Source organism: Rhinolophus ferrumequinum, chromosome X (genome assembly GCF_004115265.2).
Source record: "Rhinolophus ferrumequinum isolate MPI-CBG mRhiFer1 chromosome X, mRhiFer1_v1.p, whole genome shotgun sequence".
NCBI classification, from domain to species: domain Eukaryota; kingdom Metazoa; phylum Chordata; class Mammalia; order Chiroptera; family Rhinolophidae; genus Rhinolophus; species Rhinolophus ferrumequinum.
The window spans coordinates 68,040,286-68,058,604 of NC_046284.1; the positions used below are offsets into that span (position 1 = coordinate 68,040,286).

The 18,319-nt window shown below is 35.4% G+C and overlaps 1 protein-coding gene across 1 annotated transcript in view; it reads right to left on the reverse strand.

Annotated features, from left to right (window-relative positions):
* Window positions 1–1,834: 1,834 nt before the first annotated feature.
* The window catches only part of DACH2 (dachshund family transcription factor 2), a 661,323-nt gene continuing 644,838 nt past the window's right edge, over window positions 1,835–18,319 (reverse strand). The window contains exon 13 of the mRNA XM_033108843.1: window positions 1,835–6,521. Within this exon, the coding sequence (XP_032964734.1) occupies window positions 6,517–6,521 (5 nt within the window). The 3' untranslated portion in view covers window positions 1,835–6,516. The remainder of the gene's footprint in view (window positions 6,522–18,319) is intronic.

Sequence of the window (18,319 nt, forward strand, 5' to 3'; positions counted from 1 at the left end):
TTTAGGTGCTTTGAATGGCATGAGAAGACAACTTTATACTATGATTGTAATTACAGATGAAGGTTCTATGAGTTTGTCTGGAGGTGGAAGCAGTTGTGTTCCCCAACTATGATTCCACAAGTAGTGAACTTGAGATCAGAGTCCCTGAAGTTTGCATGAGGCTGATTCATCTCCTCCAGACACAATCTCAGGATGAATATAAACCATGTTCTTCAAAGAGAGTGCAAGGGCAATGGTGTAACACTGGTTCTCCCAACCCTAGAAAAAGGTTTATACAAGAGAAAGAATTGATACACAGTGAAACCATTGCCCTGTGATGAAAAAATTCCTATCCTGTACCCAGTTCCTTTTATTAAGGTGAGGAGGAGGATGTGGTAGGGTGGTCAATGGTTTGCATTAAAATGACAAGCAATCCTATTCCAGGAAATATGGAGGTACAGGTGGGCTTCACCCCCAGTATTTTCCTTGCTCACTCTCTCCAGATGGGCCAAAGAAGTTGGCTTCAAATAACCAAGGAATTCCTATAGTTGCCTCCACTTCCCAAGAAGTCCCAGCCATCACTCGACCCAGAATTGAATCACCCTCATCAATGTTAAGACAGTGGGGATAACTGCTACTAGATGGGGCTAAACCACACACAGTGTTGGGCTCCTGCACCTCTGAGAATTGAGCAGCTAATGACACAGGATTCCTTTGGTCATAACATTAAGTACTACGTAATGCAACCTTGCATATCATTGGATTGACTATTTGGTACCCTGCTTATTGTGTTATGGTGGGGGGAAGGGCATACAGCTAGAGCAGGCCTGTTTAGCCAACAAAAAAAACACTTCAGGATCTTTCACCTCTAGAGCAAAACAAGAGCTTATAGTCTTCTCAGGACCCCTAAAACTTCCATAAAATGATGACGGTGAGGAGATGATGATAAGAGGAAAGATCTGTGGAATTAAGCAACATAGTTCCAAACTAGAAGACTACAGTTGTGGGCTGGCTAGCTAGAAGCACTGTGGGACACCACACACCTTTCACAAGACAGGGTGAAAAGCGGAAATGGTACTGTATAGGAAAAACTGAGAGGTTCCTTGGTGAACCAGAATTTGATAGGTCTCCAGGATTGTAGTGGAAATGAATCAAGGAGAAGGTGAAGACAGATTAGATAAAGTGTAGGGGAAGACTATGGCATTAGGTTTTCTTCGTCCAGCCTTGGTTTTTCATTAAGCTATAATGGATACTTGGATGTACAAGGATACCTGGACTTTCTTCGGGCCAGAGTAGATAATATGTCCCCTCTTGTTTTTGTTGTTGTTCCCCACTGAAGGTGGTTTGAGAGAAACTTTTTAGAAATAATATTCAGAAAATATTTTTCATTCTTGATTTCACCATATTTTCCCTGCTTCCCAATACAACCCTTCCTCCTAGAAGCACATTAAGCACACACAGCCAGGAAAAGGCAATCTAGTGGGATTCAATAGAAGAATAAAGGACTATACTGTTGATCTATTTAAACAGACAAACTGAAATAAGATGTATATTCATATTTGTTCGAAAATAACCAAACCAGAGGAAGCTTTCCAAACACCTTCCTAGTTCCTATATTTCGATTTGCACTAGGACTCTCCTTCAATGACTACAATTGGCAATATGAAAATAAAAACTCAGTGACAATTGACAAAGTCAAAATGCTTTTATTTATACTGAAGTTTAGCAAGTACATTTTTAACAAAGAAGGTATACTTTAACTTAATATATGGTAGAACAGAGAAACCATACATATAAGTTTCTAGTCTCTAACATACTACCGCATTTTTTCCCTTAAAAGACAAAAAGCCAAGCTGAAGTGAGCATAGAAAAGCATCAAATATGGTCAAGTTACTTTAGCCATGAGGATTTAGTTCATATTCTTAAACTCATCAATCTAATGCAAGGACAAAGTTTACATCATTGCTTTTAGAATGTACACACGTTCCTTTTTTTATAACACAATATTGATTGAGAAGCTGCTTCAGTAAACAAAGCTTTGCTGATAAACACAATTGAAATAGTTCCATGTTGAACAGTTTCAGAGATAAACTGGAATCACAAGCATCTTCATTTATGTAAAGCCAGCAAGGACCTTTCAGGCCGAATAAAACTGTTGTGCCATTGTTAAACAGTAATAGTTATCCCCTTTAAAACAAAGAAAACAAGTTAGTTCTTCTGAGGAGTAATTCTGATACGTGCTTAAAAATACTAAACTTCTGTCTTCAGGAATCTAAATGATCTGCTATAACAGGCTTGCTTCAGTATCGGTAAAATTTTGAATTTCTTAACATTTCTATATATTAATGTGTCAGTTTTCAAAGATCCTTCAAGTTTCATACTGTAGCTTCCGTTCTTTCCACAGCACTGAAGACATTGAAGACTGAAGATTCTTTTCATAAACTGTGATGTTTATAGCAATCTATTTTACTTTTCATTTTGTACATAATGGTATATTTGAGATCCCTATGTTTTACCAAAACAGGGAGAAAGGAATATCTGGGCATGGTCTCGGGTAATGAGTTTTGTAGATTTAGAATTTCCTCTCCCCAGGTTAACTCTGAGACTGTGTATATTGCATGAAGGGAGACTAGTTCTGAATATGATTTTTTCCACTGTGTTTGGTCAAACCAGTTTCTATTTAAATCTTGGTAATCGAAAGAATCCATACCATCCTAAAGTTAGAAAATATTTAATGGTGTGGGTAAAAATTATAATTGGAAACAATTTTCAAAAAATGATTCTATCTCATTTTGTCTAACCTTGTTCTTTTCCACAGCCATGGCTTATGGCCTCATAAAAATTGGCCTATGGTCACAAAAGAAGAACCAGAAAAGAAAGTGTGGATGATCAGTACAAATCTATCACCCATGCTTAAGAAACACTTCAAGTCTATGTTTGTGAGTGAAATGTATCATCTTCACACATAAAGGTGAGTAATTTATTGTTGTTGGACTGATATGCCTACTCTAAAACATTAATTTGGTTTAGTTCAAGCTTAGCATTGTCAGGAAGAAAATACACTTTTTAAGACTTGCATATAAAATCTTTAAAATATTTATTCTTTTTGTGTAGAAGGCATAGTGTGGTATCAGGGGGATCTTCTGGATAGTACCTCAGAACCAAAAATAAAGATGTGGTAAGTTAATAGAAGAATAAAATAATCTGTGTCTATATTAGTCAGATGAACTGAAGGTTCAGACTTCGTTAGAGGGCAACTAGACTACGAGCACATGGAATTCACCTGAACCTTTCCAGCAATCAGAAGAAAACAAAGCTTGAATTTTTGGAAACTGTATAGTCATCTGTCACCCCAGAGAATTCTTCTGACTCCCTGTGGCATCTGAGACTATTCTGATAAAATGTACCAGATAGTTGCTCAGTATTCCAGTCTACCTTATCCTCTGCATACATAGCCAAAATGTCAAAGGAAAGTTCTTCAACATCAAATGGCAGTCATTTTACCAGTATTGAAATTTATACTCTATAGCTAAAGCTTAAATCATGCAATACAAATTGTGAACATTACAAACTTGACAGCAATGACAAAAAAAAATAATATCCTCTAAAAAAGGTACATGAGCATAGTAACAAACGCCAAAAAGCAATCATCATTTGTCCTTTAGAAAAATGAAATTTCTGAAAGTCTCCCTCCTTTATTATGTTTAATTATTATCTTTATAAAAAAAAGACAAACATATCTGCCCACATCCTTCATTAAATGTGCCGGTTTATAAGGGCTATCTGAAACTGTTTCCACAGCAGATCAAAAATCCACAGAAACACTAGGCCAGCAAAAAGAAGACAGTATTAATATAAATCAATTTTTCTACCCAGAATACAATTAAATTGAGATTTCATAGTAATAAAATTTTTTCTCCTAATTTAGAAGATAGTAGCAACATGGAATCTTGCATAGCAGGCTGCATGATGTTGACACAGATTCTGTTACTGTTTTACATATGCCGATACTGAGTGATCATAAGGAAGGAGCTGATATTGACCTGCGAACTGACACTGATCCTTGGAGCAATCTCAAAGTTTGCCACATCTCAATTTCAAAATGCATTTCAGCTATAATATGAGTGATTTATCATTTAGTAGTAGCTGTCAAAGTAAACTCCTAGATAAAACAAAAACATCTGGAACTATAAACAGAGGAGAGCAGTAGCTGAATTTTAATCCAAACCTTGCATGCTCACTTCATTAAGAACAGGAAACAGCTAATTAGTAATTGAATGTTTCATGTTTTTAAGAGGGTTTGTACTTGAGTTCCAAACAGAGATGATCTAATATGCATTCTGGGTGCAGGCAAGATTAAAGATCAGGAAGAGCAAGGAACAAAGCCTCTCCAGAGCAATGTTAGGGAGCTCAGGGACTTACAAGGAGTGACATTTGGGGGAGCGGACAGAGTTTATTGCTTTAAGATTTATCAGATAAGTAAAAGGGCCTTTGACACACACAAAGTGACCATTTTAAAAATAAAAATGAGGGCCCATGAAGTCCTTCCCTTAGCACATCAAGGTCTGACGTGAGCATACACCATGACCCAGCTGTCTGGTATGGCCACCTCTGTACAGGAGATGAGCCTCTGCCCATCAGTTATGCCCTAAAGGGCCACACCTGACTGTTCCAAACTCAAGTTAGTGTGAGCCTGGCATTCTGTGGTATATATCTGAAACTGATGAAAAGGAAAAGCTAAAATCAGGTGTCATTAAAAACACAGATATATGGGAAAGGGCCAGAAGAAAACACATAAGGATTCCACATAGTCAAGCAAAGTCGATTAAACATATCTATTTGTAAAAAAGACACTAGTTTATTCTGAAGTGACTTAATTTGAAAATGCTGTTCCGTTTCCCCTATAGTTCAATATATGCTGTTTGCCATCAAATAATGAGACATTTCTGGATGCTATATTTTAGTCATACCTCTGTTATTTAATTCAGATATTTGGTATTAATGTAATCTTAAAAATTTTCATTTGCTTCAGTCCTTCTCCATGACTTGCTTCTAATTTGCATTAGTTCAGTGAATTAGGTTAAAGCATCATCACACCTCATCTACACAAGTAGACCTTTTAGTCTGTAGAGAGCACCAGAAGCCAAATGCCTGTACCTTAGAAGGAATTCTTTCAGAGAATGGAATGACTGTAATGTCACATTAATATGAATTAATGTAATATTTAAAAGTGTGTAAGGTAGGTAGCCATTCCAGCAGAAATTGCATGTACTGTCACAGGGAACTGATTATTGGAAAATTGATAAAAACTCAGTTGGCTTTTTACATAAGATAAACGGTGCTTCTGTCACAAAAGAACTTAATTCTCAGGCAGATGTAAAAATAATGTAATGGATTTGATTTTGCTTGTGTAAGGAGGGCACTTTAGGGGGGCATTAAATCTTTTTGATCACCGGAGTACCATTTGACACATTGGAATACTGCTCTATTAGATTCTTAGGAGGCATGAAAATAATGACAGGTATTTGCCACCAGCCTTTGGCCAGGTCTCCATTAAGTAAACAGTTAAAAATATTTGAGGCCATTTCCTGGGCAATTCAAGCCAAATGACCCATTTGGTTCTAATCACTGGAACATCTTAGGCATCGGGCCACGTGTAGACCAGAGGGTGTGCAATGGAAAATATCTGTGATGTGACCGACCCATCATATCTGCCTTTCTGTTTTCTTATGTCTATAGATTTTTCAGTTTGCTTGATGATAGTTTAATAGAGAGGAAGCAGGATCGGAGATGGGAACAGAGCAGAAAGTATAAATGGGGTATTTTTAGTAGCTTGGGTATGTGTTTTTATCATTACCTTCTTTACAGATAAGGAATGTGCTAATAGAAAGGGATTAAATGAGTTGTTCCACCATCAACAGATCAAAGGAAGAACTAGGTGTGGTAAAATCTACAAACTAAAGCTCTCTATGTTCCCTTAGAGTGTGCTACAAGCAACGTGTATCTTTTAGAAAGGTGAGCTCTAAAACAGTCATAACAAATAGTGATCATTTGCACAAACAAATTATGTCCTCACATAATTCCTGTTAAATCCCAGATCAGCCAAATGTAAAGCTATTTCATAGTAATCACAGCTTAAAGTGGGCATATCTGCATTTTAATTTCTGTTACACCATTTAGAAATAGCATTTTCTCTGTCTTAAAAGTTCTACCCCCTCTAGGATGCTGTGTGCATTAACATGGTAACATTTATGAAGCACTATGAACTCCATGGAAGAGAGGGGTTACAGAAGTGTAAAGTTATCATATTCAATCATCATTATGATTATACCCTAACAACGTGTGAAACCCATTCTCTAGCACATTTTTCCTGTACGTGCAAGATTCTATTTATTGGTGATGAACAAATAGCAATTGAAGGTTCCATGTTTTAAGAATTTGAGTATGAATTCTAAAGAATTACAACACTAGATAATCAGGTAACTGCTACAGCATACTATCCGTGCCTATGATCAGGTGGAGTTCCGCCATCAGTGTTCAGGCTGCACAGGAAAAAACAATAAGACTGGGTCAAAATTTCATTCCAACAGAAAAAATCCAAAATCTACTCAATGAACTCACGGAAAACCACAAACTGGCTTTATAGTATTTTGCGGTGCTATATATGACCAAGGCTTGAATAAATCTGTGTGCAATAAATGAATTATTTTATTAGGCTATCCCTTAATCATATATTCACCCATGTGAGTCTCATTCTATTAAAAATGAAATTATACAAAGGTGAGCAAAACTGTAGATTTACAGTAGTTTAAAGCTTAATCTTATTCTCTGGGGGTGATATTGAAAATATAAAACCGTGTAAATGATATTCCCAAACTTTAAAATATACTTATGAGCCCCTCGTGCATGTTCTGCTGCTTTACAACCTGTGGTAAAACGCATGACTAGCTTAATAAGCAAGGCATTTAAAAAGGTATTTTTTCCCCCTTTCACAGTCTAACACATGAGTAAAAGATCCACGCCGTTTTCTCTGAGTTGAAATCATTGTTAATGATTGCCATTTCCCCTCAGGATGAGATTTCCTTCCCTGAGAGAATAGTTATTTAAAAGTAACTTCTCACTATTTATTTTTTTTAAACTGCCAAGAAATGTGTCTATAATGTTTTTGAAGGTTTAAATTGATGTTTAGAAAAAAATTATTTTTTCTACCCAGGGCTCATGTTTTCTTCCAAGTGTTTCCTTACCTCTTATTCACTTATATAAACAATGGGACTTCTTTAAGAACTAACAGGCATTACAAGCATCCTTTGGGCTACCAAACCTTTCTCTTCAGATAGCTAACATATTTGCGAACTAATGGCAATATTTTATAAATGATTTCTCTGGCTAAGTGTTAAGCGCTACGTTTTCTTTTAAGTTACTTAATTAGTGATGTGTCTCTGATTTTCAAATGGACACTATGTTCTTTGGCACTAAATAAGATCACATTAGAAAAGTCATGTTTTCCTAACCTGAATAAGAGAGAGATAAAACAACGTACTGGTTAATGCTCTACTTTAATCTTACCTTCAATCCAAATTAAATATGCAATTAATTGCATGAATTCTACTTCAATTGTGGAAACATTTTCAGAATGTGACATTCTCAGAACAAATGAACAACAGTAGTGAGGTTAGTCCGGGGTCCAGTTAGTTATTAGTACAGCAGCATGAGCTTGAAACTATTAATTTGAGAGTAGGAAAAGTAGACCATTCCAAGATATGGGGCAGATAATAAAATAGTATAGCACTTGATTTCTCTGTGTCCAGAGAAAAGCACTGATTTAAAATCATTTTTCAGAAGGGTGCAGTGCTTATTATTATAATGTGGCACTTTTTAAAAAATGAAAGTTTCTTGAACATAATAACCACTTCGACTTATTAGCCCTAAAAAACATCTGACTTATATTTTAATCAAACCAAAGACAAGTCTGTTCTTTGTAATGGTATCATAATGGAGTATCAACCTCTCTTGCTAGCTTTTGATTCACTTTGTTTTTGTGAATTGATTCTTTAATATACCCTTTCCCCCTTTATCTAATCTCTACTTCTTGTAAGACCCACCCTAAAATGGGAGATTAGTCCCTCCCTTCTAGTCTCATATGGGGATAAAATATAAAAATATATTTACCATGACTGTATACTAAAGAGCATATATTTTAGAGAAAATTTTATATATCAAGTATATGCTAAATATTTCACCCCTACTAAAATGTATATGTGTATATGCAAACACAAATGCTAACTTTACGTGTATTTTATAGGACATAGCAATAATATATTTTACCTGTCATACTTGTTATAGAGTATTGATCTAACTTATTGATCAGGAAGATTAGACAAATATTATTACTATTTTACTAAAATTAAGTCAGAGAAAGATTGAAGGACTTCTCAAGGTTAGTGACTGAGTTAGCCAGTTAGTAACTGGGAAACCCTGATGACTAGACCAGTGCTCTTCCTACCACTTCATTGTGTCTCCCATAGACCAGTGATAAAATAGCACTAAAAGCGCATGTGTCAGCACATAGACCTCCAAATTTTGAGGCACACTAAGAGCTTCAGAAGTACTTGAATTCTATTTTCCACCAGGGAAGAGAAAGACAGGGAAAGAACAAATAAAAACTAATATTTATGGAACACTGACTATGTTCAGAGTCATACTAAGCTATTCTAAGCACTTATGTCATATGTGGAATGACAGATTCTTTCACTACTTCTTGTTGTAGATAACGCCAAGGTGAAAAGTAGTAAGCTACTTATCTTTCTATGCTGATCCTCCAAAAATATCTAACATCTTACCACCCACCTTCCATAAATAAGTTACAAATGTTTTGTAAAGGTCAAATTTATTTGAGTTTTGTATAGGACGCATATTGAAAATGTATTAGTATAATACATAAAAGCACAATTAAGCTCTTTTTATAACTTTTAACTGCTCTCTTTGTATATTGAACTGATAGAAAAATACTAAAAATCCTCATTTCAAAGGAATCAAAATATGGAGAAAAGTGATAATGGAAGCAATGGAAAAATATTAAATGTTTGCTTGAACAATGCTAAAAATGACCATTTCCTATATTTCCCATAGAAGTTTGAAGTGCAGTTACCAGGATATTGTAACATTTTAGTTGTGGGTTGTGCCTCACTCATTTTAAGTGGTTATTCACCAATGCTGAGATAACATGACATTCATTTGCATTGTTTTCAAGAAAATAAGAGCACTTAAATATTTATAGAATAATAGAAACATAGAAAAGAAATACTAATAAAAATATGCTTTCTTGAAAGCTAATAGGGGTTTGGTGAAATGTTGCCCAAATAAGCATTTGCATTACTGATATAAAGTAGATGCAACCTTAAGTACGTGGATTATTACCAATGTTTTATTTTACTTTTCTCTTAATTTCTTTTTTAAAAAATTTTTCAATTACAGTTGACATATAGTATTACATTGGTTTCAGGTGTACAACACAGTGATTCAACATTTATATAACTTACAAAGTGATCACTCCCATAAATCCAGTACTTGTCTGACACCATACATAGTTATTACAATACAACTGATTATATTACCCAGGTTGTACTCTACATCCCCATGACTATTTTGTAACTATCAATTTGTACAACTTAATTTCCTCCCCCACTTCACCCATCTCCCCTGCTTTCCCTAATCTGGCAACCATCAAAATGCTCTCTGTATCTATGAGATTGCTTCTGTTTTGTTTGTTTGTTTAGCCTGATTTCTAGATTCCACATATAAGTGAAGTTATATAACATTTGTCTGTCTCTGTCTGTCTTATTCCATTTAGCAAAATACCCTCTGGGTACATCCATATTGTTTCAGATGACAAGATTTCATTCTTTTTTTATGCCTCAGTAACATTCCATTGTATATATGTACCATCTCTTCTTTATCCATTCATCCACTGATGGACACCCAGGTTGACTCCATATCTTGGTTATTGTAAATAATGCTGCAATGAACATACGGATGCAATGTCCTTTTGAAGTAGTGTTTTGGTTTTATTCAGATAAATACCCAGAAATGGGATTACTGGGTCCATCATTGTCTCTTGTTATAGCCTTTGTGTTAAAGTCTATGTTGTCTGGTATAAGTATTGCTACGCCAGAATTTTTTTTTATCATTTCCATTTTCATTAAATATCATTTTCCCAGTCCATTCCTTTCAGTCTGTGTGTGTCTTTACCTTTGAAATGAATCCCTTGTAGGCAGCACATGTAAGGGTCTTGTTTCCTTATCCAATCAGCCACTCTGTCTTTTTGTAAGAGCATTTAATCAATTTACATGTAAAGTAATTGTTGATAGATATGTAGTTATTGCCATTTTATTATTCATAATTTTGGTCTTTTATTTTTCATCTTAAAGAAATCCTTCTAAGATTCCTTGTAATACTGGTTTGGCGGTGATGAACTCCTTTAAATTTTTCTATTCTGGGAAGCTCTTTATCTGTCCTTCAATTCTAAATGATAGCTTTGTTGGGTAGAGTAATCTTGGCTGTAGGTCCTTATTTTTCTTCACTTTGAATATTTTCTGCCAATCCCCTCTAACCTGCAAAGTTTCTGTTAAGAAAATCTGACAGTCTTATGGAAGCTCCCTTATAAATTACTAGTTGCTTCACTCTTGCTGCTTTTAGAATTCTCTCTTTGTCTTTATCCTTTGCCATTTTAATTATGATGTGTCTTGGTGTTGGCCTGTTTGGGTTCATCTTGTTTTGGACTCTCTGTACTTTCTGGGCTTGTATGTCTATTTCCTTCACCAAGTGAGGGAAGTTTTCAGTCATTGTTTCTTCAAATAGGTTTTCAATTCCTTGCTCTCTCTCTCTTCTTCTTCTGGTGCCCCTATGATGAGAATGTTCCTATGCTTGATGTTGTCCTGGATGCCCCTTAAACTATCCTTATTTGTTTGGATTCTTTCTCTCTTTCTTTCTCTCTTCCTTTTTTTCCCTCCCTCCCTTCCTCCCTCCCTCCCTCCCTCTCTCTCTCTCTCTCTCTCTCTCTCTCTCTCTCTCTCTCTCTCTCTCTCTCTCTCTCTCTCTCTCTCTTTCCTTCTTTCCTCCCTCCCTCCCTCCCTCCCTTCCTTTCTCTCCTATGATTGGGTGTTTTCTGCTACTTATCTTCCAAATCGCTGATTTCATTCTCTGCTTCATCTAATCTAGTTGATTCCTTCAAATGTATTCTTAATTTCAGTTACAGTTTTCTTCATTTCTGATTAGTATTTTTTTTCCATCTCCATTTTAATGTTTCTTATTTCTTTTTTGAAGTTCTTGGTGAGATCACACAGCATCCTTATAACCAGTGTTTTGAACTCAGCATCTGGTAGATTGCCTGTCTCCATTTTGTTTAGTTGTTTTTCTGGAGCTTTGTTTTGTTTTTTCATTTGGGATATGTTTCTTTGTCTCTGCATTTTGGCAGCCTCCCTATGTTTGTTTCAATGTATTGGATTGAGCTGCTACATCTTCTGGTTTTAGTACAGCGACCTTATATAGTAGGTGTCTTGTGGGGCCCAGTGGCAAAATCTCCCTGGTCACCTGAGTTGGGTGCTCCAGGTGTGTCCCTTCTATTACTATTTCAGCATCTCTACACAGTGTTAAATACAAAAGAGAGATATATGGTATTTGTGTGATTTTTCTAAGTATTACCCCAATCTCTGCAAAGTTTTAAGGCAGAAGTCATTATTCAATTATAGTTGGTTTTAGACTATTGCTTTGGTTAATTAACTACAAACTGGAGAAGCCTTTCACCACCCAAGCCCCGATGTTTTGTTTTGTATGGAATAATATTATAGTCCAGATAAATATGAGGCCTGACAATTAAGTTCGCAAACTTGTTGCAATGATCTTGCTAACCTTTTTTGATATCAGAGGAATTATTCATTATGAATTTGTACGAACTGGAAAAACAGTTAACCAAGTTTGTTATCTGGAAGTGCTGAGAAGGCTGCATGAAAAACTTAGAAAATCTGAACTTTTCGCCAACAATTCATGGCTCTTGCATCATGACCATGCACCAGCTCACACGGCACTGTCTGGGAGGGAGTTTTTAGCCAGTAAACAAATAAATGTATTGGAACACCCTCCATACTAACCTGATCTGGCCCCCAATGACTTCTTTCTTTACCCAAAGATAAAGGAAATATTCAAAGGAAGACATTTTGATGACATTCAGGACATCAGGGGTAATACTATGACATCTCTGATGACCATTCCAGAAAACATTCCAAAACTGCTTTGAAGGGTGGATTAGGTGCTGGCATTGGTGCATAGCTTCACAAGGGGAGTACTTCAAAGGTGACTGTAGTGACATTCAGCAATGAGGTATGTAGCACTTTTTCTAGGATGAGTTCGTGAACTTAATTGTCTGACTTCATATCTTAGCTACCTAACTATGAGAGATTTTTACAGGCATGGATTGATAGTGACATTATCAATATTGATTGATATCGAGAACAGTGGGAGAGGGAATTAAGAGGGAACAGTGTTTTAGAACCCACTATCAACAGCAAGCCATTTAATTTCTCTTAGGTTACTTCTCTACTTACAAAATGGGGTTACTCATACCTTTCTTAACCATCCTGCTAGCGGATGTGTGTGTTAAGAATGGCACAGAGACAAGATCCTTTTTCTGATGGAATTGTTACCAGTGAGAGAGCTAGCAATAAGCCTAGACTTGACACATTTTTGTGCAACAGAACAGGAAAACTTAGCCAAATATAAAAATAAAATATGCCTTTAAAAGGAAGGGGGACTGGAGGAAATTAAGAAGGGAGACATCTTGAATAGATTTATTATTTATACCCTGGATTTAGCCATGACCAAATTTATTGATGGAAGCTTCAGGTAAGTCACCCAATAAGTTACCTCTTTAAATTAAGTACCCCCTCAAAAAAAGAAATAGAAAAGAATGTCTCAAAGTTCACCAAGCTATACAAATACTAGGTATTGCTCCCCTCCCTCCACTATTCCAATTTTAGGTTACCAATTTCTCATTTCAAGAATGATAAGCAACTTGGCATAGAACCACCACATAGCAGCAATATATATGTGCCAATATCTGTGGCAGCAACATAATAATTGTTTTTTTAAAGTGGTATGACAGCAATAACATATGATTACAGCCTTCTATGAAAATACTGTGTTTTCTTCCTTAAAACACAAATGTGAAAGTGAATAATAAAACTTAAACATTTAATCAGAGAAAGGCTTCCTTTTACATGTTCTTACAATATATCTGGGTAGGGGTTGGGATATAGTGAATCCTAAGCTTAAAAAAATTATATTGCATATGTGGATAGGGCAAAAAGTAACTAGTAAAGCAGCTATTTGAGTTGAGTTAAACAACCCTTCCTAGATTATACTCAGAAAGACCTTTTAATTAATGAATTAGTTCTGTAGACTCCAAATGCTGAGTAGCAGAACAACCTATCTGGGCTTGCAAGTCTTACTATCTTGCTATTATTACAACTACTATTTCATCTATTATGCAAGTGAGATATAACTAGAATTATAACGTAGGTCTGGAGACAATATTTTATGTTATCATCATAATTAGAGCGCCAGACTTTCAGCCATTGCAAATATTTTGTTAGCAATGCAGTGGTTAAGTGCTGTACTCGTAAGCCATCCCCATGACAATCAGGCCCCAAATTATCTCATAACGTAAGCGCTTCACATTCTAAGAAAGAACTAGAAGCATAATGTGTGTTATAATCTGACAGGTATTGCACAGCAAAAAGGTATGGTCTGGGAGATACCATCGATCAAGATTTAAAAAAAAAATATCTCTATGGAGGATGAAGAAAATGAGACACAAATATTTCTTGGGGAAGAAAGTAAGAAGACTCAGGCCATCTAATGAAACTTACAGGGAAAAAATATGCATCTGCTTTGGAGAAAGACGCTAGGGTCTTCTGTGTTGGGTGTATGCTAGAGTCTTTTCCGCTTTATGATAGTGGTTGCAGTAAAAGTTTCCCTGGGTAGTAAAAGGCTCCTACTCTCAAAGGAAGCACTGAAGAGGAAAAAGGACCCACTTCCCACAATCTCTCTAATCTTCGACACGCTATATACTTTGCAAGAGAACATTTCCACTTTATAATAGGAATATTAGAGTGCCAATGTATATCTTCCAACACAGCACAAGACATCAAAGGGGAGGGAAATTATTGACTAATGAGTGTATGGTAGGAAGTAGTCTTGGAAACCCTAGAGAAAGGTGTAGAGCACAATGTGGTGGGAGTTAGTAGCAAAGCCTACAGAGAAATTATATCTGCTCTCCTTTTAGTTTTTCTTGTCATATCACATACATGGCAGGAAATCATATGTGACATCATCTCTGGTCCCCTTATTTGCTCCTACCATCACTTTCACTTCTATCAAATTCTGCAATGACAATCTTAGCCCAAGGGTAAATTTTTGAAATAAGTTTTGGCATGGCATCTTAAGCTCTTTGGAGGACTGTTGTTCTAGGTTACTAAGCAAGCAGCAAAGAGAGAAGATAATAAGGATGTTACAAATTAAGGAAGGCTAGACACAGTTCAGATTGATTTTGAGATCATGGATAATAATATAAATATTCATATATCTTTCATAGTATAAATCTTAAAAGTTCTATATTATAAATATGTGTATATTAAATTATACTGTAAAATACATGTATTTTTAACACAGTGATGTTCAAATTGTGTCTGCTGCTTTTAGAGTCAAATGGTACTTTAGTCATTTTCCTTTTATTTCTTCCGTGGCATCTTAACCAAGTGCCGTATAGATAATATAAGCATTGTATAGTTTAGAATGCTCAGTCTATACTCGCTGAATAAGTTCCCACATTTTTTTCTAAACAAAAACGGTTCAGAGGGAAAAAAAGGTTAAGTAGGTTTACCTTTTACATCAAATTTTGGTTTACTTTTGACATGTAGATTGGATTTAATATCTCTTTTGGTGTATTAGTAGCAAAAAAAAAAAAGGAAAATTTACTTAAGATTCCACCATATTTATGGAAAAATATCAGAGAAAAATACATTCCACTGTTAGATGATTTTGTGTCGTTGTCAAACATGCAGGCAAAAAACCAAATGCAAAAATTATTCACAGAGATTGACATTCCTCTTGCAAAAAGTAGTTCCTAGATTGTTTTGTTTTGTTTTCCCCAAACAAATGTAGTGACAGAAACAGGAGTCACTTGCGCCCTTGTACTGTATTATGTTGTCTTCCCTGGACTTTTTATTTTATTACTAGAAAGTGAGTTCATGAAGGCTATTGTTTGTTTTCTAAAATTTACAAGCTTCATATTCTGGGTTTGTTTTATCTGTTATTATTAAGATAATGGTGTCAATTTTCAAAAATTTAAGAAACATGCACTGTCAACTGTACCAATAGTCCCTAACAATGAAATATAGTCATACAAAAGTTAACTAAGGTATAAACATGCAAAAGGAGAAGTCTCCCTGCGATCATAAAATGATGTTATTTTCTGTTCAGCAGTTCATGTTACTGCTGTTCATGCTAATTAATTAAAGGAGCTGTTGCTGTAATGTGCAAACAGGGAATCTGAGAAACTGAGAGGGCTTTTAGGTCTCCAAGTGAAGTTAAGTCAATCTGGGCGCTGGCAATCAAATGTAATGAAATCACTTGTCAGTGCTAAGCTTGCAAAAACTGTGAAGTTTGACTAGGGAGTAAAAGGATTATAATTAGATTTCCAATAGGATAATAACTAAATGGCAGAACGCAGTAAAGAGAAAATATTACTTTGTTAGCTAATGGTACTGCTGTTCAGTTTGAGTTTTTATCAGCGCACTTGTAGCTGTGCTAATTTAATTTGCTTTTATCAGCAAAAATGTACTACGCAAATGGTACTTGAATGTCATTTGCAAAAATCATTGATCTGAAGGTGCACTTAATGACACACAGCATGTTTATTTTATGTGAAACGGAGATTGGTTGATAAGATGGTTGATGTGCTGTCCTGCAGGGCCCCATCTGAGTTATGGGAATCTGGGTGGGAGGATATTAGTGTATATGCTCCACCGAATCCTTCACCTCCAGCAATAGTGGACACAGCCATCAGAGGAGTGTGTATTCATTGTTTGATCACCTTAAAATATTCAAGAGGAGTTGCTATCTAGACTGCTAAAATATAAGGGACACAAAAGTCCTTTTATCAGAAGGTGGTCTATGCATGATATATTGTCTATCAAACAACATTCAAAGCATAAAATACATGAAATAACTAAGCCTAATAGATTTTGAATACATGTAAGAATCTTAGTATATGGGCAGTTTGTCTGTACTAAAATCCATGTGGAAATTACCATAAAACTGTATGACTTCACTTATTCTCAGGATGGCCAAGCAACATTCTTTCAAATCCTCTTTAAACTCTCTTAAGGAAATGTCACAGTGGAACTAATTGAATTTCAAAGGGAGAGCACTAGGTAAATGAGATTTCTTTCCAGCAGAGCTATTGACAAGAGGAAGAGAAAAGACTTCACTGATGCTGGAATTGTTTGCTGTGATGGAGATGAGTTTTAGAAATGGTAATAGATTGGCATACATGAATTGACCCTCATAAACAATACTAGGAAATAATCTTCCAATTAAAAAAGAAACGGGTAATTGAGAGAAGTGGAGAAGATGAAGAGAATATTATAATAAGTCACAAAAGAAAAGAACTATAATACACAAAATTATTAGGAAGAATGGAAAAATAATGGTTAAGCATGCATTTTATGCTTTCCAAGCATTATACATTTTCTGAAGTCCATAGATACATATAAAAGTAATCTTTCAATTCTGAGCATCTTAAATAATAAGTGACATTATTGGGATTTTTTCAGGTAATTATTTGAATTGATTGATTTGGTGAGCTACATCTATGATGAGTTCTGTTACTCGTTTCAGGCACCAATTCCCCTGGCTAGTAGAATAAATCACTTTTTGCTCAAAAAAATAATTTCTTTTAGATATTAAATTGTGATCCTGCTGTCATATTAACACAAGGCATTCACTCTAGTTTTCCATAAATTGATGATGGGAACTTTATCATTTATGGTGCTTAAATTCTGTGCTAAGAGGGGGTGAGAATGTATACTTTTCCATTTTTATCACATTTATCAAGAATATTACTTGATATAACCTAAAAGGCAGATGTTCAAGAAGGAATTATTAATCCACTGTATTTTACCATATATTGACAAAATTAACCACAAATAGTTGAGAATTTAATTTGTAATTTGAAATAAAAATAATAAGTTAATTCCCTAGCTTTAAAGTAAGTTCCATCTCAATTCTTTTAAAGGTATATCTAATTCTCTCATGTTTAGCCAGCAAAAACTAGAACTTATTCAAACTATGCTGAGTGAAAACAAATATTAAATGTGTCCTCCCTTAATCACAAGTTAATATGCAGAAACCATTTTTTTGCAGGCTTCATTAAAATAAAAAATTTGTACCAAATACAGAGTGAATCTACCTTTTGCTTATATCACCTAATTGACCACCCATGAATAAGATATCTACTGTTTGTTGCATGAAAATAAAATAACTTTTGGACAGTTCAAAAGCTTGTATTTATCTCAGAGTTGGGAAAGATGTTACTACTGTGACCTAAAGGCATCATATAAATTAAATACACAGCAATGACTTGGGAGTATAGGATTAAAGTATAATAGTGGTTACCAGAGGGTAAGGGGGAGGGAGGATGGTAGTAGAGGGTACAGGGGTCAAATATATAGTGATGGAAAGAGAACTGACTCTGGGTGGTAAACACATAATGCAATATATAGATGATGTATAATAGAATTGTACACTTGAAACCTGTATAATTTTATCAACCAATGTCACCCCAATAAATTTAATTTAAAAAAAGATACAACCCACTGGTGGTATGTTTGGTTTAACCACTCCAGTTACAAAGCTGACCTTACATTCCACTCAATGGAGAGGCACAACCAAGCTCAACGCTCCTTAAAGACCAGGTCTATATTTGTGTGTCAAAGATTCAGAAGGGATCAAATCCCTCAGGATTATTCAACCCTGCCATGGTCGTGATATGTGTTGACAACCTCAACTAGTGGTAGCCCACAAGTGGGGTTTTCTTCACAAATTCCACTGTGGTTAATTTATTGGACAAACATGGAGTCCCATCCAAATTGGCTTTGCTCACACTCTAAACACAGCCTTTAAGTTGAGGGAAGAAAGCAAGCAAGCAGAAGTAGGATAAGAGACAGCAAAATCTTTATTGAATGAGCTAAATATGCATGAGCAATGCACCTAGTTAATGCATTAG